The 24,433-nt window shown below is 40.8% G+C and overlaps 2 protein-coding genes across 2 annotated transcripts; one reads left to right on the top strand and one right to left on the bottom strand.

Moving 5' to 3' along the window:
- Nucleotides 1-384: 384 nt before the first annotated feature.
- On the top strand, nucleotides 385-12,833 carry LOC306793932 (receptor for retinol uptake stra6-like; the record flags this gene model as incomplete). The annotated part of the gene is made up of 17 exons (XM_079291760.1): nucleotides 385-485; nucleotides 830-896; nucleotides 2,625-2,710; nucleotides 2,793-2,932; nucleotides 3,839-4,005; nucleotides 4,611-4,718; nucleotides 5,434-5,501; nucleotides 5,841-5,920; nucleotides 6,128-6,189; nucleotides 6,286-6,448; nucleotides 7,008-7,083; nucleotides 8,668-8,801; nucleotides 9,715-9,832; nucleotides 9,938-10,039; nucleotides 11,291-11,454; nucleotides 11,695-11,832; nucleotides 12,583-12,833. The coding sequence occupies 17 exons, from the start codon at nucleotides 385-387 to the stop codon at nucleotides 12,831-12,833; spliced, it is 2,025 nt and encodes a 674-aa protein (XP_079147886.1).
- A 3,022-nt stretch (nucleotides 12,834-15,855) lies between these two features.
- LOC306792051 (immunoglobulin superfamily containing leucine-rich repeat protein 2-like) lies at nucleotides 15,856-19,768 on the bottom strand (the record flags this gene model as incomplete). Its single annotated transcript, XM_079289042.1, has 3 exons — nucleotides 19,632-19,768; nucleotides 18,477-18,538; nucleotides 15,856-18,015 (listed from the first exon to the last, which is right to left on the bottom strand). Exon 3 carries the CDS (start codon nucleotides 18,004-18,006, stop codon nucleotides 15,856-15,858), a length of 2,151 nt encoding a protein of 716 aa, XP_079145168.1. The 5' UTR covers nucleotides 18,007-18,015; nucleotides 18,477-18,538; nucleotides 19,632-19,768.
- Between the last annotated feature and the right edge of the window lie 4,665 nt (nucleotides 19,769-24,433).

Raw genomic sequence — 24,433 nt, 5'->3', positions numbered from 1 at the left:
TTTAGAAGTTTAACGATCAAGTTTAACGATCAAGTTGAACGATCAAAGAGAAATTATATCAGTTAAAGGAGCAGCAGAGGTCACTTAAAGTCAGTTTCCTCTTTTCTTTACTCTCTCTCTCTCTCTCTCTCTCTCTCTCTCTCTCTCTCTCTCTCTCTCTCTCTCTCTCTCTCTCTCTCTCTCTCTCTCTCGTCTTACTCCCCTCTGTGCTGGTGTTAATCTGCTGTGTTGAGCTCTCAGTTGAAGTGGAATGTGTTTGGGCGACTCGTTACAGCACCAGCAGGTCACTGAGCGAAGTCACCCGACTCGAAGGAGGAAGATCCGGAGTCCTCTGGATCTTTGATCAACCTGCTTCAATCCGTTTGACTGGATTGAACCGCTGCAATGAATCACAGCAAGACCGAATTAGAGCCTATTGAATATTCCTACTATGATTATTCAGACTGGTACTCGGACAACGCAGAGCCAACCAAACCACCCAAAGAGTGAGTAGAAAACCTCACCATGAGAACTGAAGGCATCAAAGGGGTGTTTCCATTTTTGTTAAGTATTGATTCAATTAAGAAGTGCAGCATAGGAATTAATTAGCCGATCTCTGGGGAATCATGATAGCTGAAAGGTGCCGATTGTATTTGATGGATCTCTAATAAAATAGCAATCTGAGTTATCAGCTGTGCAAATCATAAAATTGTTGCAAAATATTTGCAGAAGCCGTTCTTTAATTGAAACAATTTAACATTTCTCTGACTTTGTTTTATTTTTTTATGTTCTAACTTTTGCCAATAACTGAGCTTTGTTTATTTAAATGTGTGTTGCCTTTTTGTCACAGAGTTATTTTGCCATGTGACCCCACAGCGGACGACAGGATCTTCCACATATGCATGCTGTCGATATCTGTAAGTAACACAGGTTCAAAAAAGGGACCGCACATTGTGTTGGATGTCATTTAGATTAGAGGCCAATTTTGGAGCGGCCAAATTGTCGAATTACAACCTGCGGGTTGAAGTTAAGTCAACGTTAGGTCGTTGGGCAGTTGAGTCTTGGAAATGGATTGCCATTTAGACCACAACTGAGCAACTTTCAGGAATAAACAGGGGCCCGCCGCCAACAATGTATCCAGTTCTCTTTATACATCAATGGTCAGACAACACAATAGCTGGTGATTCAATCAAACATGTAAAGATGTCCGGTGAAGCAATATCTGGCCACTGTGTTGGTCATTGATCCACTTGATCGAGAGAGACAGACCGATTATCGCAAATGCTCAGGTTCAGGCAAAGTCGCAAAATATTTATTGGACAGGTCTATAAAACTGTCATCTGTTTGACAAAAAAAATCACTGAATACAAACTTGTGAAATTATGATCTAACAGGCTGGTCTCATCCAGCATTCGTAGCTAAGCCTACAGAAAATAAAGCGCCATCGTTAGTAGATATCCCACAAAATGTTATCGACGTAATCATGAACGAGGACGTTTAAAGACAGACAGACAGACAGACAGACAGACAGACAGACAGACAGACAGACAGACAGACAGATATAGCAATAGCTGGATGTGTCCAACAACCAGTGATCTTTAAGCGAGGAGACCAGTTCGTTCCCCATGTGGGACTAGAAGGCAATGTTGATTTATTTGTTGCGTAATGTAGTTACGACACATCCGTTGTTATTTTAACCCAAGCGACGATCTTTTCCTAAACCTAACCAAGTAGTTCTTTCTGCCTAAACTGAGTAGTTTCCTGTTGAGATAGATTTTTTTTAACTGTATTTAATGTAACAAGTGGAAATTGACATGTGTTGCTGAACTGTCGTAGAAAAAACGGAGAATGAAAAGTAACTTGAATCTACTCTAAGCCCAAAAGGGGAGTCCGTATGTGCAATTTGACCATAAGTGGAACATGAGTGTAGATTTTGTTCTGAAGTTTTTGCATCTTCCATCAAATCCTTTAGTGCTTTTCGATGAATCCATCGGCTGCTTCAGGCAGACATTGTTTTTCATGATGTTCGTTATTATTTCGTCCTCACCCAATTACAAAGGAAGGCCACTTTACCTCGGCCAGGGAACTCTTCATCCTTCTTCTTCTTTTCGTTTCACTGAAGCATGATGGTTATATGACAGTTTCCCATTTCTTTACACAGTCCTTTGCATTTTCATTGAACACTGCAATGTCTTTTGAGTTGACTCTTCATCCTGTACACACAGAATGGACATTGACCGATTTTCCTGCTCAGTAAATAATGTGGACTAAACTGTGAGAGCTGCGTCACTGCAGAAATAACAAGATGTTGTAGTCTGAAGGATGTTCTCTGTAAAATGAGGTTCTGTGACAACTGTGCACAGCGTGTTCGGTGCAAATGTTCAGCGTTGTGTTCCATATTCATCACAAAAAATACCCCAAAACTCTTATTTTACATAGTGCCAGTGTCCACTCCACACACCAAAAACCTATCTAGACAGAGAATGTCTAGAGCAACTGAACCTAAAGAAAAAGGAGAAAACAGTGATAATATTAGTTCATGTTCCAGTCCAATATGTGCACAGATGTACAGTTACAACCCTAATGAGGAAGTGGTGTTTAAGAGGCGTAGCAGATGTTCTGATGGATTTCATCTTTCCCTGTAGCTTGTGGTCGTGTTAATCCTGGCAGTTCTCACCAGGAAAAACAAATTCTGCCAAGGATTTACAAGAGGATCCTCCAGTATCTTCAGGTGGGAATTCTAGACATAAATAGGACTTTAGAGTGCCGGTTTGTCACATAAGATATAAATGTTTCTGTTCATGATCTCACAGTCCAGCCAACTTCCTGGACCAGACTCAGAAAAAAGGCCTCGTCATGGCTGTTTTTGGACTGGTGTTTAGCAAGCTAGCAATGCTGGTGATCGCCCCAGACCCTCTGCCTTTCTCCAAAGACACTCCAGCGAACCTTAAAGGTGAACATTTGTACGGTTAATTTGCAATGATGACTGGAGCTGCAGCCATACGATTGTCTAGATTTGTTGTTGAGATTTTATGCGCTTTGGTGATGACTCTCATGGTTCTTATGGGAACATAAAAGGACAAACATATTTAACATTTCATCTTTTAGATAGATGCACAATCATAGAATGTGCGGTAACACAGATTAATCGGTTTGGAACTTCTTCTTAAAAGGCCTTTTAGCTTTATAAACTTATTATATTAAAATGGATGTACATGTTAAGTAGTTGCTTGTGCTTGTATGCTTACCTTACAATATTGCGGTAATGATTAAGGTGTTGGATTTAAAGCCACTTTGTGTTTAATTTGCGATTTTGGATTCTCAAGTAGCAGTATAATAAAAAGATGAAATTAAGTGATTTAAGGGGACCCTGAATAAATGTAATTTTTTGATAGTCAAGTTACATGGGTAAGAACAGAAGCTAGCTTGGACAATGGGGAAGAACTGCATTGTCAGTTATGTTTTGAGGGAAACATTTGTTTCTCCTGGATGTACGTTTGCATGTGTCGTATCACAAATACATTTAATCACCTTGCATGAGTCTGCACACAGGACTTTCACCCACAAGGCCGGTGTTTGTGTCCCGCGTGAAACCAAAAGTAACGTACCTTTTTAAACCCAAAATATGATCTTATACTCAACCTTTCCAATTAGTTTTGGAACCTGAACCTCAACGCAAATGATGATGCAGTTTGAAATAGGGAAAAAGCATCAGGAGCAGTTAAAACACCATAAGTTGATTCATGTATGTAGAAATGTTAAATATGAAACATATTTGGGGTCCAGATGTATCCGTATCCAATGTGAGGCCACACATCAGAAACTGATAAACCATTTTCTTAAATCCCTTGTTTTTCAGAGTACATGAAGATAATCGCCATCTTCTACTATCCTGTCCTGTATTATCCTCTGTTGGTCTGTTGCACTCTGCAGCACAAAGCAGGTTGTGTGTTCGGGACGCTCCTCTCCTTCAGTCACTTCGCGGTCCTGGTGTGGCAGAAGTTTGACTGTCCAAAGACTCCAGAGGTGAGACACCAACAGCATGTTCATGTTTTAATCGTGGTATACGTAGCTTTTTATTCCAAAATTGACAAATATAATTAAGCCCCGCCCCCTGCTGCTACACCGTCAAGCTGTCAGAGCTATCAAGGAGCCCACACTGTCACTAACTGCACACCCCGAATAAATATGTAATTTTTGGAGAAAAAAGAATTCATAGAGAAGCAGACAGAAGGGTCTATGATATGTGTTTTAAGGATATATCTAGGATGTTAAACTAGTTCAGCGCAAAAACAGGTTAAAAACATAAAACTAGTTCAGCGCAAAAACAGGTTAAAAACATAAAGGTAGAAGCTAAAGCCTACAGATCACAGTGTAAACATGAACCAGCACATCACCTGGTGATCGAGACTGAATTCAATGAACAATGAACTTCATTTTGGGGTTAAAATAAAAACTTTTGACAGCGGATGATCTGGACATTACCTCACGAGAACACTCTCAATAAGAAATGTGATTCTCCTCAACTGAGACACATAAGACCACATCTCAAAACTTGATTTTAGTCTTTTTACTGATTTTAGTTGAAATGATACTTTAAAACACTTGTATTTACATTTTCCTCCCCACAGATCTATAAGTACTACGCTCTGCTTGCAAGTCTGCCTCAGTTGGCCTGCCTTGCATATCTCTGTGTCCAGTTTATTTTGCTGTTTGTGAAAGGACCAAACACTGACGAGGTGAGAAAAGTCAGAACACAGACATTAACATTCAGCCAGGAGAAAAAGTACCAAATGTCCACTCATTTTTCTGCCCTATGACGTGTGTAAATACCAACATTTTAACAAATCACAGGCTGTCGCTGCCGCAACTGAAGTAAGAAGCATGAATTTCAACTATGTAAAACATAACCATGATTACTGTAAGCAGCTTGTGCGTAACAAAGTGGGTTTAGCTCAGCGCCCTCAAGCAGATTATGGCGAGGGAGGTGATATTTTTTCCCCTTTCAAACATATTAATACAACAGAGTTTTTGTTTTAACAGCAGGTTTAATTTGTCCACAGTTTTTGCTAATGAATTAGAGGAGAAATCCTTGTGGTGAGCAGGAAAAAAACCCACTTTCTGTCATTAATCTTTTACTTTACCTTCATGTTTTTGTTGTATTTTTATTTACTCTTGTTAATTGTTCATTAACATCCATTGAGAATGATGGTTTTCTTTTCATATCATGATTTGTTCAGCCAAACATCCATTGAAGCTCACAGGAATTTGAAGAAACAAGACCCCAAGTAACACAGAACAAAATAATTACTGTCACCTTGAAATTATGCTGAAGAGTTACGCTGGAAAACCTTTCCACTATTAATTGTGAAGGAAATCAAAACACATGACCCTCTACTAATAACTTCCTCTGATATAGTGACTCATCATAACTCTGCTTTCTATTGCTCCTAGGATCTGGACAGCAGCTACTACACCAACTATGTGAAGTCGCTTCTCAAGAAAAAGTCTTCGACTGCCAGGTAGATGGAGATGAGGCAGCAAATGTATGTTTCTTTCCCTTCAAAACGTTTTGAGAACACAGAAGATAACGAAAACCAGACATCCATGTGGTCATTCAAACGGACAATTTATTCCACATTGAGCTGAATCAAGACATGAAATGAAACAATGGAGAAATAGGAAAAAGAGAATAAAAAACAATTGTAAAATAATTGTAAGCAAATATATGAATACAAACTATTTTCAAAAGATGAATAGTAAAATAAATAAGGTACAGAAGGCATCTTGCTTAAAATTCAAAGAACGAGCATTCTTGCTGTGTGTGGCTAACATCCTTTGTTCTCTACGTTCTATTGTAGCTCTTCAACTACAGACAAACCAACGCTGGCAGAGAGGATACTGGAGGTGCCTAAGAGTTATATTTATATTCCAGAAAAAGGTGTGTGCACTTAAACGAATAGAGTTTTTTTTTTTTAACAGCGGCCGTTTTGTATTCATGTCACATTCAGTGGAAATCTGACAGTTTGTAAGAAAAAAATTCAAAGCAGAAGCTTTGAAGCGTTGCAGTTATGTTGAGTCCTAAATTGCCGTGACTGAAATAAACTCCATTGTGACAGATGTGAACGTGACTTATCTTGTCTTGCAGTGTTTCGTTTTCCACTAAAACTGGCTATATCGGCATTTGTTGCCCTTGTGGCGATATATCATGTAAGTCTTCCGTAGACCTCTTAAATCAGACATAGTATAGTTAGCGGTACTCCTGTTTGCCTTTGTGAAATGATGTGACATTTGTATGTATTTCAGACGGCGTTGTTGTTAGTCGTCCTGGTGGTCCCCACTCTCCACATTGTCCGTGCTGGTATCGATGAAAACATCGCCTTCCTGTTGCTGGGGTTCGGGATCCTTCTCTCAGACGACAGGATGGAGGTCGTCAAAATTGTGACCTTCTATACTTGGCTGCTGGAGGGTAAAAAAAAAAGACTTTCAACAAAAATCTGCAACCCATTCTCAATCCTAACTTCTCAAATACACACGCTTTGTGAGTGCATCTTGGCCCACAGAAGTGCCATTTTTCGTCTGTACGAGACGCACTGGGCTTTAACTCCAATGTAAACCCATCCACATTGTTATTAGACGGTCAGAGCAAGTGATGTAGTATAAAAATGCAAAAAAGTCCATGTAGGGTGGTGGGTCAAAGATACACAGGACTGTTTGTGTCCCGTGCCGTCGGCAACTTCTGGTTCTGAAGAGTGAGGGCAAACGTGCATTCTCTCTAATGGCCACCAGGGGGTGACTCCTCTGGCTGCAATAGGCAAACCGATTGTATGAAAGTCTGTCAGAAAATGACCCAACTTTTCACTTGCTGCTAGAAGTGTATGTAGAGCATCATAGTTTGAAGCTCAGCAGCACTGGCCAAGTGTCGGCATTTGAGAATTTGGGTTTGAGAATGTGTCGAAATCTGGGAATGTATCGTTGTAAGACAAATGACTCATTTGGTTTTTCTTTTCCACCATGTTGTTTCGCAGTGTGCTACCTCTGTGCGATGACCCTGTCTTGTTTGGTCAGTCTTATTATGCTCATGAGGTCCATGGTACTTCACAGGTAAGTGCATTCATGAGGTTCATGCCCATTTCAACTGTTTGACGAATAAACCAGACTTTTGTTTATCGTGCAATTCTCTTAAACCTAAAGAGGCAGCAGTGCAGCAGAGTTCATACCATTTTTTGTCCACACAGGCTTTGTATGTGGCCTATTGCATGTGAAGGTACAATTTCTCTTTCTATTTAGGAATTAAAGAAAGTATGGAAGCTTAATATTAGATCTGTAAAGTGTCACTCTGTTACATTGTGATTGGTGTGTATATTTACTTCCTGTCAACCCACTCAAAAATGTCTGGAGATGCCACTGAGGAGTCACGAGTAAAATAAACCTTTATTGTAGCGCAATCAGCAGATTTTTGGGTCACTTGGGGAAAGTGCAACAAGCTATAAAAGCACTATTGACATACTATCACCTTATGAAATGATTGGGTGGATATGTTCGAAAACAGTTGTCTATTTACAAATCCTCTAGACCAGGGGTGTCAAACTCATTTTCACTCTGGGGCCACATCAGCATCACGGTCGCCCTCAAAGGGCCGGTTGTAAATGTAAGACGGTGTAAATGTAACTACGGTACTCCTAACATAGTTAGTTTAGTTTCCCGGGATATCTGTGACTTCCACAACACGTACTTCCAGTTGTGTGATTTCTCCTCCGCCATTGTTTCCTGTTGCTGGTGCAAAATGCATTCTGGGATATTTGGCTGTCCCAAGTACAGACAAGTCACCTCCGATGCATCCCGGGTAAAATGGGCAGAGCGAGCCACATCCGGGCATTAGGGCCGTGCTTGGCTCGATGTGAACTTTGAATTGGAACAGTACTTGGGCTGAGACTGATGACGTTTCAGTACAGAGAAGTACGCATGTTGAGAAACTTGTTGGAAATCCTCTTTATGGGCTGTTGCATCTCCTGTCCACCTGTTGTGATAGTTTTAATGTCGGCACACAGACAACATGCCATCTCATCACTTCGACTTTCTATCTCATAATTTCGACCATGGGGATATTTTTATTTTCACATCTAACTTTAAATTTTTGTAAAGAATTTTTTTTTTTGCTGGCGGATTCGCGGGCCACATAAAATGACGTGGCGGGCCGGGTCCGGCCCGCGGGCCGTATGTTTGACACCCCTGCTCTAGACCAAGGGTATCCAAACTTTTTTCCCTCTCAGGGCCAAAACTCACACTTAATGGTGGGCAGCGAACAAAAAGCGAACCTCTTTTGTTTTATTGGTGAGATGCAAAACGGTACCAAGATCTAAAATTCCCTAAATTTACTGACTTCCTGTCCAGACATATTGCAAATAGCAACCAAATGCAGTAACACTTTTCCATACCGTCTATTGGAACATACAAAATATTTTTCTGGTGTTCTAAATAGTATGGTATTATGGGTATGAAAGCACTCAGTGTTTAATGGTTCGTACTGATTAGTTTCATGTCCATCAACAGCCAGTCGCCTCACCTTCTTTTGCCGCCTTATATAAACCTGTCGACTACTCTCTGATGCTTTGTTACACTTGAGATTAGATTCCCACGCCTTCCTGTTTGAACCTCATGCATCACTGGTTTTAACTGTTGTTTCAGGTCAAACCTGAGAGGACTGTATAAGGGAGACGTTTACAGCATTTATAACAGCCAGAAGACCATCCGTCCATCTAAACCTGGTATTGTCTGTTGGATGGGTTTGACCGGATACCAGGCTGCAATCGTCTGCGTCGGTAAAGCTCATATAGTCAAGAAAACCGTCACTGATTTTTACTTCATTGAAGGAAAATGCTGGTTGTATTCAGTGTTTTTCTTATTGTCAACAAATCTCAAAAAGAGACGAAAACCAACAACAAATGAATCCTTCTAGCAAGTGTTGTTAGGAGGATTACTCAAAGGTACTCAAAGGTACAGCGCATTTAGAAAGTATTCAGACTTCTTCACCTTTATTTCAGCCTTATTATTTCAACTTAAAACAGTTTGAATACATTTTTCCCTCATCAATCTACACTCAGTAGTGCCAAAGCAAACCAAAAAGACCTCATGGCTTGCTTCTTGGCTCTGATGTCAGCTGTGAGTCATTATATAAACAGGTGTGTGTGCCTCTTCAAATCAATCAATTTATTTTACCACAGGTGGACTCCAATCAAGGTGAGATTCTCAAAGATGATCAAGTGAAATGGGAGGCACCTGAGCGGCGCTCCTGATTGTAGATGGAGTGAGACAATGACAATGAGAATACTCTCTGAATGCACTACAAATGCACTACTTCCCCCTGTTTATGTTGTGTGACCAACTGTTTCATAAAGTCATCAAACTATATTTATGATCTGTTTTTTTTAAATGTTAATCTTCAGGAATACATTTGGGGCTGAATGTAACAGACAGGGACAACAAAGTAGAGAGTATCCAGAGACGGACTTTGGTCTTTTAATGGGATTTGTTGATGATATATCTCAAAAATATAAAAGCTTATCCCTTGATTATTTCTAGATTTAAAGAGTAAAGAAGGAGAATCCATTCCTCAGTGTGTCACGTAATCGTTTTTAATGGACTGCTTCATTAAAGAATGCTTTGAAAAATAAGTATAATACCTTTTGTAAATGTGTTTTAAAAAATGGCCTGTTTCTGTGTTGTGTTTTGCAGGAATGGCAATTCAGACTGTTGTGTTTTTCATCTGCTTCTTGTTCCTGGTGTTTCTGATCATTATCCCTGTTTTTTACGGTCGTAATGTCATCGCCTTCACAATCGCGGGGAAGGCATGGTGAGTCAGCAACCTCTCATGTACATTACCTCTTCATTTTAATTTGTTATTAACAGGTCAAAACAGATTATATTGAATTGTTTTTCCATCTTTGTGATGTCTCAGGCCGGGCTGGGTCACACTGACCCTGGTTACAGTGCTTCAACATGTGACTGCTAAGTTTGCTTTCATTAAAAAGGAAGCCGGTACGAGAGACTTGAACAACAGGTTTGTAAAGCTCATTTATTGGGATGGAGGTTGATGTAGTGTGAATAATGTGTTGATTAGGCAATCAAAGAAGTGGAAGAATCCCTTACTTGTTTTCCACCTGCTGATCAGAAAAAGATGAAATTCTTGAGATGAAACCATTGAACCATCCATTTTGATTGTTGATCATGGGTGTTGCATGGGGCCGGGTCTGCCTTTGAGGATATGAGGTCACATCTACTGTATTATTTTTCTGCAAATATGAGGGACCTGGAGGTCCTTTAGTAACCTAGGGTGAATTTCATGTTTTTGACTTTTGAAACATCGTTAAGGCTTTTTCTTTTGGGAAATAAAAAACACAGAACTAAACTCAACTGAACGGTTAAAGACTTACCGTATTGCAGTCTTTAAAGGTGGAGAACTCACAAGGGATAGATTACAAAAGAAATGTAAGCCACAGTGTCCAAGATAGCCTGACTTTTAGTCCCTATCGGGTCAAACTCCAAAAATACTACATAATGCAACTCGAAATCTTCTTTTGTTGGATCCCCTCTCTACGGTAAATACCCACCTTTTCCACCTATCCCTGCTTGAAAGCTACGCCAAACTGGGGCTGCTTTAGGTAAAAAAACAACAGCATTACAAAGCTCGGATTGGGGAATATTGTTCAGAGAACAAATTAGGATATTCTCTGAGAGTAAACTCACAAAAAAACTCAAGGAACCACATCGCAACCGCATCACGTCACAGAAGAGGCAGCTAAATACTGCCAAAACCTGAGCTGCCAAGTGCAACAATCTTCTTATACAGTGGCAATAATATACAATATATTTAATATTTTTGCACTCGAATACTCACAGCACTGCAGTGTTCAACTGTGGCATCTGTGGTGTTTTGAGGTTGATCCAACGTGAAGTGAAGCGATGGGGTTCCTTAACAACAAAAACACAGTTTTTCTCGTAAATTTGTGACTTTAATCACAGAAAAGTTTTTTTCCAAGAATATTATCCCCCTCCCATGTTTTTTTTTACCTATAATGGTTCTAATACGCACTTGTAGAAAGCAGGGTTTTAGTTAAAAACCCAATCGGTGGCATGTTCTCAGACATGACGCAGCTCCTCCAAAACCACAAAAGACATTACGCAATTCATTTTTTGCAGTCTGAGTGGTACGAAACATGCCAAGTAAACTGATCGGGGGCATTTACCTCAACAAAGAAAACAAAGACAACCGTCCTCATTTTTTTCTGAAATATTTGATGGTGTTTTGCAGAGAGAGTCTGTTCCTCCTGACGTACCTGCTGTTCCTGATCAACACCGCAGTGGGATTGATAGTCGCAATATGGAGAATGGTGATAACCGCTCTGTACAACATCGTCCATCTTGGTCGTATTGACGTCAGTCTGCTGCATCGCACCGCAGAGTCCTACGATCCAGGTATAATCTTTGATAGTTTTTGCACAACAAAGGCAAACTACGGCATTGAGGAGTATTATATATCAAGTGTTAGGTAAACAGACAATACTTGTCAGTGACTTATTCACTAGTTTTGTACTTTGGAAGTAATTTGTTGATGATAATATAATCATTAAATAACTCCAACATCAACTGAAGATATTCTAAGTAAAGGTCTCAGTCTGACAATAGCCGTACTCTGTGACCTTTGACCCCATCCAGCCTACCGATACTACGCCCACTCCCTGAAGGTGGAGGTCAGCCAGTCACACCCGGTGATGAAGGCTTTCTGTGGGCTGCTGCTGGACATGATGGCCGAGGGCGGCAGAGCTGGGCAGAAGATAAGAGACGCAGAGGAAGGTAGAGACCCTGAACTGTAAACACACACACACACACACACACACACACACACACACACACACACACACACACACACACACACACACACACACACACACACACACAATACACAGTACATATCTTCACATACGTGTAGCCCAGCCTCACATTTGACCTGTCCTTTACAGAGTTCATTAAAATGTATTTAATTCCAGTAGTGAATATAAAATCTGGAGCCGCTGTAATGCACCCCTGAGGCTATACTGCTTATTGTAAAGAAAATCAAATTCTCAGAGAGACAGACTTTGGAAGTATTGGACAATTTAAAATATAGACCAGATGATGGCACGAGATAAAAACTCAGGGTATCATTAAAGTTCACAACAAACATGAACGTCTGCACCAAATGTTATGACAATGCAACCAATCGATATTGAGCCATTGAAACCCAATCGCCCTCCGTTCTACACGTGTAGATTAACGTGAAAGTGTTTTAAAAGCTTGTGGTGCTCTTGCAGTTTCAAAACTGCATTGTCAATTATGTTTAGGCAACAAAACCAACATCCAACATATGAATAATTATTTTGAGGAACAATGAATCAGTTGAAAGGATTGTTTCTCCACAATGTTTGTTTCACCTCATTTCAGTCCTCCACAGGGTTTTTATAGGTTTCCCAGAAATCAAAACATACTGTACATACGCAGTGACATGCAGTATTTTCAGCGTGGTGTCTCATTCTGCCCTGACAGCCTGCTCCTCCATGCTTTCAGGGATTCAGGAGAATAGGCCAAACAAGGCGACCAGCCGTCGGAGGATTCGCTCTCGCTGGCAGCTGCTGTACACGCTGGTCAACAACCCGTCCCTGCTGGGCTCCAGGAAGCACTTCCAGACACAGCAGACCTCGGAAACCGTCCTGAACGGGACCCCCAAATGCAGCTCCAAGAAAAGCAGCAAGAAGGAGGCTGCCGCCGTGCCAGTCCAGCCCACCGAGACCCCAACAAACCAAGATAAAACCGATTGAGATCCCTAATATACTGTTTGTAGTGTGGTTGGCAGTATACTCCAAACTAAATCTGACTTAACAAGTATGGCATAAAAGTTATACTTGAACTTGTATAAACAAAAACATGGTCCTTATTTTTTACAACTAATGCCAATTTGTTTTGCAGTATTTGCACACGGCAACTATTCCTCATGGTTCAGGTTATGGAAATATCGTGGCAATGACACATAAACTACAGTTAAAGGTCCAGTGTGTAGGATTAAGGGGGATGAAAAACGACGAAAAAAAAAGACGAAGATATAGAAGCTAACAGCGGCACAACTTCCAAAAAAACAACTGAAATGTTATTACTAATATTAGATCCCTGAAGCACCCTGACAATAATATTAATGACAATACGACTGTGATGGAAATCACACTGTCATTGTGTTCTGCTTGTGCAGGACTGTTGAGGCCTTTTAGCAATTGCATATTGACATGCACAGTGCCAGTGCTGATCAATGGCAGGCAGTCAATAGGAGGCCATCGTCCACTTCTGCCTCTGGTTAATGCAGTTACGTCGACACATGCTGGTTCTCAATGTGTTCTCAGTTCACCATGCTGTCCATGATGTTCCAGGGAGTTTGTAATTTGATCAACCAAGATGGAACCATGTCATTTCTCATTTAATATAAATCTCCAAAACTGGAGTCACAAAAATGTCATACAAGAACAACAACATACTCCAGTGTAACCTTTGAGTTAAAGCAACTATTAATGTAATACATTCATTATATTTGTTCGAAGCTTCTACTTATAGCTCAGCTTCATAGTTATTATGGGATGAATAATATGATGTGAAATTGAGATTGATCATATTTTCAATTATATATACAGAATATAGTTTTCTGCTACATGATGTATTTCCTACATGTGGATATTTACAAATAAACAAGAAAGTAGTTATGTTGTTAAATTCATCACTTCATCCGTATCCCATTTTATTATTATAATAAAATGTATAAATGCAACATGACTTTTTTTAAAGTACATTTGTTACCTGAAAAAAGTCTGTTTTCTATGTTACATATATAGTGATACTATAAGTACAATAACAGCCAACTAATTAACCACGTAAACAACCAACTATTGTGGATCTAAAAGTGTTGAGAGAAAAAGAAAGATGAGCAATCATTCAGTGTCTCTTTGTCAAAACTTTATTGAGGCACATAGGATAAGGAGAGTTAATCAGGATATTTAAACACTTTGGTAACGATCTACTGCTTCCTTTATTACAGGTGTATAAAACAGAATTTGTTTTACTTTTTAAGTCTATTGTTCAAGATTGACATGAGACACAGCATAGCATACTGCGGCTCACAACAACAGGCAACATGCGGGTTTTCTAACACAGTACTCTGGGGAAAACAACGGCATGGACACGTGACCCAGACACAACGAGGCAGTAATTCACATACTCACTCAGAGGTGCTTGTACTGTTACACACAGTATGCAGTAGATAATACTGAACTTACATTTTTACCAGCGAGAAATTGTGTAGTGTATAGTGTATGGTTTTATTTAACATGAAAACAGTTATCCTCATATGTTTTTCTCTTTGAAACAACTCTTTCTAAACATTTAAAGTCGTATGAGAGGACTAAGTTTCTGTATTTTCAAGCTACTGCACTCCTAATACATCAGCACAAGTTTACTGCAAGTAGTTCAAAGCAGAATTATAGTATATTTGACAACAGTTAGTCCATTTATACTGCCTAAATCTAGTTTACACTTGCTCTAAGGATTTTGCAATGCATGTCACATGACACAAGTGTTGTTACATTTAGTTTTATGCGTCCCTTTGTTGTTGTCAAACCTCGATAGTCCTCATCTGGACTCCAGTTGGCAAAAATCGGTGACATTTTTAGTTTACTCTTCTTTTCACTCACTAGCTTCTTATTAAGAACTGTTTTTTGACAAAGATGCTCTTAATAAATAGAAAGAGGCAATATGTGTACAGTGATACTTTTTATATGATTGGTTTCTGGCAGAAAACTTATACTACTACAGCAATAAACTCATTTATTGTATATTTCAGGCTTCAATGCTTTCATGCCAGCTAATCTAACTCAATGTTTCTACAACATTTTGCAGCTGTAAGACAGATATCTCACCGACAAACCGGACAAAAAGCTCATATGAACAAATAAGCCTTCGTGTTTACGTTGGATATTTTCAGGGTTGGGAGGGTTACTTCAACTCTGTATTTCGATACAATTACTCAATACCAAATCCAAGTATCACAATGTTGTCTTGATTACATTACTTTTGGATTACCTCGACACGAAAGTTGTAATTTCACCATTATTTTGTATTTGAAGCAGAACTGGGGAACAACAAAAGTGCAAGTTATGCCTTTCGGCTGTGAAAATGCGATTATCTTCCCAGGATTCAAATCATTTCTTAGATCGTGCCCCCAGATTTAACTTCGAGCAGCAGCAGTCTGCATATAAATTAAGTTACATTAACTCAGTTTGTCCTGTATTATGTCAGCAGACCAGACATTTCAATTGTTTTGCTGATCTACGAACCATATTTTCACGTTGGGATGCCTCTCATTAAAAAGAATAATCTCGTGCAAACCGTCTTGCTTTGTGATAACTTGAGCTGTACCGTTATGCTGCTCCCCTTTTCTGCTTTGAATACAGAAACAAAGGACAAAATTTCCTCCAAGTGAAAGCATTTCTTCACCAGTGGCCTCTGAGTGACACTCGTGTTGTATTAACCTGTGCACATGTACGATGTAACGCCGTTAGATGTATTTTGTTACTCCCCGAGCTATTGAAAGGTTTACTGAAATTCTGTCGATAGCTGGACCAAATAACATGACCAGGAGATTTCTTAATACTGAATCTGGTTCATGCATCCCACGATTGTCTATCACTATGTGTAATTTGGTTAAAGTGTGACTTCACTGTGTCGACGTCTACGTCTTCCATGAAGTCTGTCGTTTTACCCTTTACCCACATGCAAAAAGTAAACAGCAAACGATGTCAACAATTACTGATTTGGATAGTTGTTGCTGCTTGTAATATTCACTGCTTCAGCTCCCAAAGGTAACCTATCACTATTCTCTGATCCGACCTCACAGTTGTCTGAATTCCCCCTGCACTGAGACAAAGAAAAGGACTCAGTCATGATACTCTCTTCTGTGTCCGCCTCTTTATCTCCGTCTCCGCTGTCCGTCTCCCCCTCCTCCTCGTCCAGCTGGCTTCCGTTAATCTTCCTCCGGGACTCGGTGTGAGGTGCGCGGATGTTAAAGTTGGCGGTGAGGTTCCTCTTCATGTGGTACTGGCCTTTGGCCTTCATGATCAGCTTGTAGGTCTTGCTGCGGTATTTGTACACCAGGTGGAAGCACGTTGCACCGAGGAGAGGCACAGTGGACACGGTCAGGAGGCAGATGCTGACGGAGATGATGATAAACAGATTAGGTACCCTCCTCCTGGTGGTGAACAGCACCTGGACCTCGCAGTCCTCCCCTCTGTAGGTCAGACACAGGGAGTAGTTAGTGCTGGAGCGCAAACCGCTGAACAGATACGTGTTCACTCCCTCTTTGATCCTCGACCACTGCACCGCTGAGTGTTTGCGGTCGCCAGTGATGCACAGATACAAGCCATTTGAATCGACTATTTCAGAGACGTCTGAAAGGCTGTTACGCTCTTCACTGTCAATGTTGGAGCTCTCATCAGAGGTGGCGGCGTCGGCGGCCCGATTGGCGCTGTTGTGCCTGGGTATGAGAAGAGGATTCAGCCGGACAGTTGCCTCTGTTTCGGACACCGCTAATGCAATGACACCAAAGTCAAATGTGTATTGCTTGATATCATCCAAACTCCCGTTAAAGACGTGGCTAGAAATGTATCTTGTGTTTGCCGTCAAGCCACACGTACTAACTCGTGATGGATAAGTTGTTGCCTCCTCAGAAGACTTGATCTCCGCAGCGGGCGGGAAAGTGGGTCCAATTTTCATCATGCCTTTTCTCTTTAAATCAGGACCACGCACTGAGTCCAACAGAGATGTTTTGTGTGTTGTTTGCTGTATATATGGGTGTGTTTTAGTATACGTAGGTGTTGTGGCCTTTTCTTTGGTGTGTGTTGGTTTAGTTGAAGCCACCACCTCCACTGACACTGAATCCTCTGCTCTTCCAAACTCATTTGTGGCCGAGCAGCTGTAGTTGCCTCCGTCTTCCTTCCTGAGGTGTGAAACGATAAGAGTCCCGTTCTTAAAGACTTTGACGGGATTATAAGACAGTGAGGAGTCCTCATTTGATTCTGCCGAGTCATCCTCAGTAAAGGACAAAGCCAGCTCTTGCTCCTGGCTTTTGCTGCGAATATTCCACATTACCAGAGGCTTTGGGTTTCCTGTGAATTCACAAGTCAAGACCAATGCGCTCCCTTTATAGAAAGTCATGTTGTGAATATTTGGCTCAGTTCGTATCGTCACATTTGTGGTTCTGCACTTTGACTTAGGTAATTTTCTGATTGTTTTCCCTCTCAGTTTCTGTGGAGTTGCACAGATGATCAGATTCTGATCCGGGACCGAGATAGTAGTTGTTGAAATCCAGTCTCTGAGCCAGTCGAGGGAGCAGGTGCATGCAAAAGGATTTTTATGAATCTGCAAGTGAGACAAAGACACCAAACTATCAAACGTCCCTTCAGTTATAGTTATGAATTTGTTATTATTGAGTCGGAGGGACCTCAGGTCTTTGAGGTTGGAGAAGGCGTCCTTCGGCAGGTGGACCATCTCGTTATGGTTCATCTTCAACAGCTGCAGGCCCGTGAGGTTCTGCAGATCCTCCCAAGGAAAGTCTACAATCATATTGTGGCTGATGTCAAAGTTACGCAGATGAACCAAAGGCGTGAGGGTCCCTTCTTCGATGGAGACAATCTCATTGTTGGCCATCCACAGCGATGTCATCCGGGTGACATTGTCGAAGCTCCCCATTGGTATCAAAGTGATCATGTTAGCGGAGAGACTCACAGTCGTCACATTAGGAGGAAAACCGTCTGGGACTTCCACCAAGCCTTTGTAGGAGCATTCAGCAGAATGTCGTCCGAATTTATCTGAGCAGGTACAGAGCTCCGGGCAGCTAAGTCCAGTGGTGAAGACTGAGGTGAGCCACAAAGTGAAGTAGAGGATGTCTGCGGCTGCCATTTTCTGCTCCTGTAAAACAGTCTCACAGTCCATCAATCAATTAGTGGAATACACTTGGTTTAATTAGCAGAATTAAAGCAAAATTAAGAGAAAAAGATTAGCAATATAAAATAAAAAATACCACACAGGTTTTGGCAATAGGGAAAGGAAGCGCAGATACAAAATAAAGACCTTGCGGAAGTGTCAGAGCTAGTCTGCTAATTTAGGACATATTAGATAACAACTGCTTCCAAACAGTTAGAATTGTATTTTTCAGTGTTAAAGGAGAATAATCAGGCTCATTTTCAGATTCATACTTTGTTCATATTTTGGGTACTCAATGATTAGCTGGTCCCAGGCAGCTAAGTGACTATGTTGAATCCATTATATCAGCATTTTCAGTCAGAGCAAGAAAGAAATGGCACGAAATTCATAAACATATCTGAGTATGCACAAGTTTCAGCACTTTTCTGCCTCCAGTGTTTACATACTGTGAATGAAGACTCCTAGCGGTGCGATCTGTGGATTATCCAGAGTAAGCAGAAAGTCGATTCTGGAAAGAGATTTTTTTTTATTAATGTTTTTAGATTTTTAGGCCACAAAACCAAAATACATTTACTTCCACCATACTGAGAAATATCAGTCACAGACATCACCATACCTAGATACATAAAGCCAAAACTATCTGGGCAGCTACTGGTAAGTGAGGATTTTTTAAAACACTGTCCATTTGATGTTTTCTCTGCATGATAAGACTGACCTACTGACTGGAGAAGAAAGAGAGCAGCTACCTCTGTCGATGTAAAAAATGCAGAACCTGTTTGACGTCTCCCTAGATCCGTATTTGTCATATATGTGTGCATCAATCCATGTAATATTAACATCCTGATTTCCATGCTGTAATTTTTCCAAATTTGGACGGTCTGTCCTGGAAAAAAGATTATTCCTCTGGTGCTCTTCTTGAGTTTTTTTTAAGTATCTGGATAACAAATGTTATAAGCTGCACAGATTGTGAAGCCCTTTGAGGTAAATTTGGGTCACACAATTAAAAGACTGACTCATCTTTAATAGCTCATCCTCACACCCAGTAATTATTCTGTTGAAATATGACATTTTGACAATGTGATTCTTATTCTCTTCTACTGACAAGTGACAACGTGTAATTCTGTCGGACAGAGTAATACACCCACATACGGTGTCTGGGACAACAGAGGGAAAAAATTGGTGCATAGATTCAGATTTTAGTTTAGCTGAAGCTCTGACGATGCACTCGGTTGATAAACTCACATTAGCACGTGTCACAGAGGGAACAGTAAATCGGTATGTTGTGTCATTGGGAGAAGCTTCTGGTATCAAACTACGCAGCTGCCTCCGGTGCTCTGTCCTTGGTGCTGAAAGGCAGCCGCATGTCTGCTCTGTTTGTTGACAGTCTGCTGCGTGGCATGCAAACCGCTGGAATCCACTCTTTCAATCCATCCACGACACAAAACATCATGACTGACAATGTAATCTGACGCCACGAGACCAAAGTTCATCGTTCCCGCAAAAACACCTCGACGCAGGGTCGCTCGTGAATAATTAATGCAGAAATGAAAGAAGATCGTTCACCTCCGTGTTAGGAGACTAAAGCTGAGTGACAAGCTTACCTGCATTTAAAAAATAAAATAAAATCTCTGCAGAGAATACGTCAGTCAGAGCAGCTCAGGATACATGCTGGTTTCAAGTTTGGAGATGAAGCTGAGTGCGCTGTTCTGCGTGTCTGTCTGCCTCTACATGGTGACAAGATGCGTGTCCGCTGCGGTGTTTCTGCTGCCTGTGAGTGTTTGTCTTAGCCTACTGAGTTATCGTCCCATCTCCTCCCCTCCTCACAGCTCTGGACAGAACAACGTTGACGTTTCCAAAAAAAAAAAAAAAAAGAATTAAAGGGGAAACGACCGTCACTAATAATAATGATAACAAACCGAAATATAACCAATATAAATAACTAATACTGTTATTACAAAGTATTTAACAACTAAAAAGTTGTATAGATAACAACAGTAACAAGGATTACAAACAGTAAAAATACAAATATGATACTTAATCAATATTTGAACATTAAAGGGGTACTACAGTGATTCAGTACACAACTAAATAACCACAGCTTTAAATGTCCAACCTGCTGCTTGGCAAAACACTTCCATTAACCCCCGTTACTCCCCATATGTATGTTTTAATATGCTGGAACAAACGGAAAATTTAGGAATATGTCATAGGCTACACTGTATAAGAGCAGAACTGTCTTAAAGGTAACATGTCATGCAAAACTTGCTTGTGCACATACATTTTGGTATCTGGAGTGCCTACCAACCCACAAACTGTGAAAAAAAGACAACACAGTCATTTATTTTGTGGGCACCCACAACTTGGGAACTATACCTTTGCAAAGCTGCACCATAATACAAACATGAACCTGAAAATCAACATAATATATCTCCTTTAATAGTAGATTTTGACACTTATTTTATTAGCATCTGTTTGCACTTAGACGGTTTGGTTTGATAGCTGTAGTGCTGTGAAGCAAAATAATACAGTGAAAAATACTTTTGGACACATTCCAGCCTCCAGTTTGTAGAAATCCAGTAAAGATATTTACCATATTAACCATGAAGTGTGACAACCACAGTTTCCTTTGTAATAGTGCCACAGCTTTAGAGCTTTAACAGTAACATTACCAACAAGTCTTTGGATTAGATATGTATTCCAGTAAAAGATTGTTTTTTTGTAATGCAGTGGTTGATTCGTACAGTGATACCGTGTTTACCTGAACCACAGTGGCTGATAAGGTATAATAAAATCACCACATAATACATTAATGCCTTTTTCATTTCTAATGTCACTCCAAATCTTCCAAGGCCATTGTTTTGAATTTGTTATGTCCATGTCATGCCAAACATTTGACCCATTAAATGTTGGATTACAACAAGGCCACAAAAAAACTGCACTGCACCTTTTACATCTTTTAGTTTCAAGCCACTACGAGGTGAAATAATGGAATTAATGGAAATCAATGGCTGCGCAAAGGATGGAAACAATACGGCACGCTCCAAAGTTGGCAGCAAGGCAAACATTTGTAACAAGGAAGGCAAACGTAAAATATCCCTGGTGTGGTCCTTTAAAGTAACTTCATCTGCCGCTTCTGTAATGAACCTTATATTCCAGCAGATGGCAGATGAGATCACTCTGTTGTTGAACATCCCAAAACTGTGTGGTTGATTTAAACAGCCTCCTTGACCCACCAGGGGTCAGTCTCTGCAAACCCAGACAAGGTAGACAAACCTTGTAGCGATCCACAGAACTTTATTCCAAATTCTGGCCCAGATCTTTAAGTTTTCAATACCAAATATATGACATGGTCACCTTATGAACTTTATATGGTGACCTTGTTATTCATACATCCAGCAGACACATAAACATTCATTTTGAGTTGTGTTTGTGTCCACCTGATGAACGTAAGTCCAATATTCAACAATCATCTGGCTCTTAAGCTGGTGAAGGCTCCACTATGTTCATCAGTGGGCAGTTTAATGTTCAGTACAGTACATTTATCAGAGCCTTGTCACTGAAAGCAGCTGCCTGATGCTGCTGTAAACCTGATGAGAGCGGTGAGACTGAACCAAAACCGTTCTTTGGGGCAGTTAAAAACCAAACAATGACCTGAAAGACATTTTCAGTCCGTAGAGCTATATGGGGATCTGCTAATTCATAATTGTCTCTGGGTTTGTCGCTACTTGCGACACCATTCACATTACATGTAATCTATTCAATCCCCTGACCGCCGCACCCTTACAGTAGTTTCTGCCTCGCTACCTCCAGTATTCCCAAAATAAATTGGCATTGGACGTAAATCAAGAGCCGAGGAATCGTCCAACATGATTCTATGGGCTTGGCTGCATTTAATATGACATAAAATCTGTGGTGGTTTGTACTGCAGAGTACTGGCGATATATTTGCTTTGATGAAAGCTCTTGGATTTTGTAACCAATGAACAGAAAGATGAACAATTCCACCCCAGTTTTCACTGATGTGAGTAGCAATGCAATGTTACCGACCGATACTGGAAGGGACATCTGTCTTCAAGAATGGAGCTGGCTCGTTCACGTCACACCATCAGGTTTTCAGCTGTCAGGGCACATCCAACATTTTTTAACGACAGATGCAAATGAGAAAATGAAAAGCGTAGAGAAGGCGAAACCTTGCCCGTGTGTATAAAAGATCGGAACGTTTCCTCGTCACTATTCCATATGTGAAGCTAAATGCTAACGTCGGTATGCTAACATGAACTTGAATCAACGCTAACATGCTCATAATTATAGTTTAAGGTGTTAACATAACAACATTTGCTAATTGGAAATAAACTAAATGTACAGCCGAGGCTTCAAACTAATGAATGTCATAAACATTGTGAAATTTTGACCTGACGGCATTAATTAATGCCTTATGTGATGAATAAAATGAATCAAAACTGTTCATACCTATAACATTGCACATTTGCAACATTTCTTTCTAGATGTTCCACATGTTGAGGATCAACTACCAGGATACAACTGACAGTGCAGCGTCTGGCAGTCTGTCAAAGGTAAATTGTTGTACTGTAAGCTATTTTATTAAGTTTCCTTTTTGCAAAATCCTCCAAGTGAGTTTGAGTTCTCTCTGGTCAACAATTAGGCTCCACAGTGTATATGTCTAGGGCTTTTATTGTGAAAGGTAAGAACGAGATGAGTGGCTCTGATCGGTGCTGTCTTTGATATTGTTGTAATATATATAATATAGTTTGCTGTCTTTGAGGAGACCATGAAACAATGAAGTTAAAACAATGAATTGACATGCAAATGAATAGCCACAAAAAAAACGCCCCTCAGTGTGTAAGGTGCTTTAGAGGGAAAACCAGATAATCATTACATCATTACAATTCATCCTGAAGGGAAAGTGAATTGGTGAATCATGACAATCCATCAAATCAAAATGACAAAATTGCAACCTCTTGGTCCCACTAGAGGAAAGGTCTTGAGATCACCAAAGTCAGTTAGAGTCATCCTCTGGGGAACATGAACGTCAGTTCAAAATGTCTCTGCAGTGGCTGTTGAGATATTTCAGTCTGGACCAAAGTGATGGACAGGAGCCATTACGCTAGGATGGCTACAAGTCTCCTGCTCGTCACCAAAAGTCACAGATTGATGACATAAAACAGTGTGAGAGGGTCTGAAGGAGCTTTTCTCCCTTTGACACACTTGAACTTACAAATGCAGCAGACGTGGGTTCACAGCCGGTCAGTGTGCGCTGCTTTGCATCAGCATCCAGCCGAGGCAGAATTGAATCAAGTCACCTTCCATATTTCTCACAGCTGGAAAATTAAAAAGAGATCACATGTGTCAAAGCAAATTGTAGAGAGGCACTGAGCCCCACCTCCACCACCGACTCTCTCCCCCCTCCCCCCCGTGTGCTCCATCCACTTCCCCGGTAACTTACACCCCTCAGTGGCAATGTGATTTCGCCAGTAATGTGTTTCTATTGCTCTTCCAGAGATACCCCGCGGTATCGCTGAACCGCTGCACGGAGAGCTTGGAGGGGTTTGGAGAGCCTCATTTACCTCCATCATCTTTCACAGTCATCGACGTGCTACAGCGTAATGCACTCACGCACACACTATAGAGAGGTAGAATAAGTCTAAACACAAAAAAAAGAGTCCGAGTCTATGGCTGAGTTGAGGGTGAATTAGCATAGTGAAGACGCTGCATTATGCAATGGTTCCTCTCTGACAGTGCTGGTAAATTGGATGATGTTTTATGATGATGTAAGAGTGAGTTAAGGCACGACGGATCGGTGCGTTTTAATACCTCTTTGATTTGCGTATTCCTCCCCGAGCAAGGCCCCCTCCCTCACTCGTCCCGCTCAGAGATGCGTAATTCGCCGGCTTGCCTTCGTGGCGCTTCCCACAACTTGTTATGATTCTTGGCGTTCAGGCTCAGAGAGTCAATAAGACAATACAAGAGTGTTGGATTCGTCTGTGGACAACCAGGGGCCGAGGCCGACTGTAGGATCTGAGTGTTAAACCTCACTGAAGGGATAAAAGGATTGGAGATGTGTTTTGGCTGCTGAGTGGCTCACCCGGCAGTCGTTTTATTTAGTTAAAAATAAAAAAAGAAGATGGGCATTTTTTGATGAGGTTTGCAGCCAGGAGGAGAAGTCAGGATAAAGGGATCATCAGGAAGGTCAGAAGCTTGGAAATAAACAAGAATTAATCCTGCTCCAGCAGTTAAAGGCTGGGTTAAATAAAGGAGGCTGAGTATTGCAGTAATACACACATATACAGCAACACACACAGGGCGGCAGCCTTGGCTTTGTTCTGAAGCTCTTAGCCGTTTGTCTAGTGTTACACAGGCTCCATTTACTCCTGATTGCCTGTGAC

The sequence above is a fragment of the Melanostigma gelatinosum genome (genome assembly GCF_949748355.1).
Source record: "Melanostigma gelatinosum genome assembly, chromosome: 2".
NCBI lineage: Eukaryota > Metazoa > Chordata > Actinopteri > Perciformes > Zoarcidae > Melanostigma > Melanostigma gelatinosum.
The sequence above is the reverse complement of the archived record's forward strand: the minus strand, read 5'-3'. Positions and strand labels throughout refer to the sequence as shown.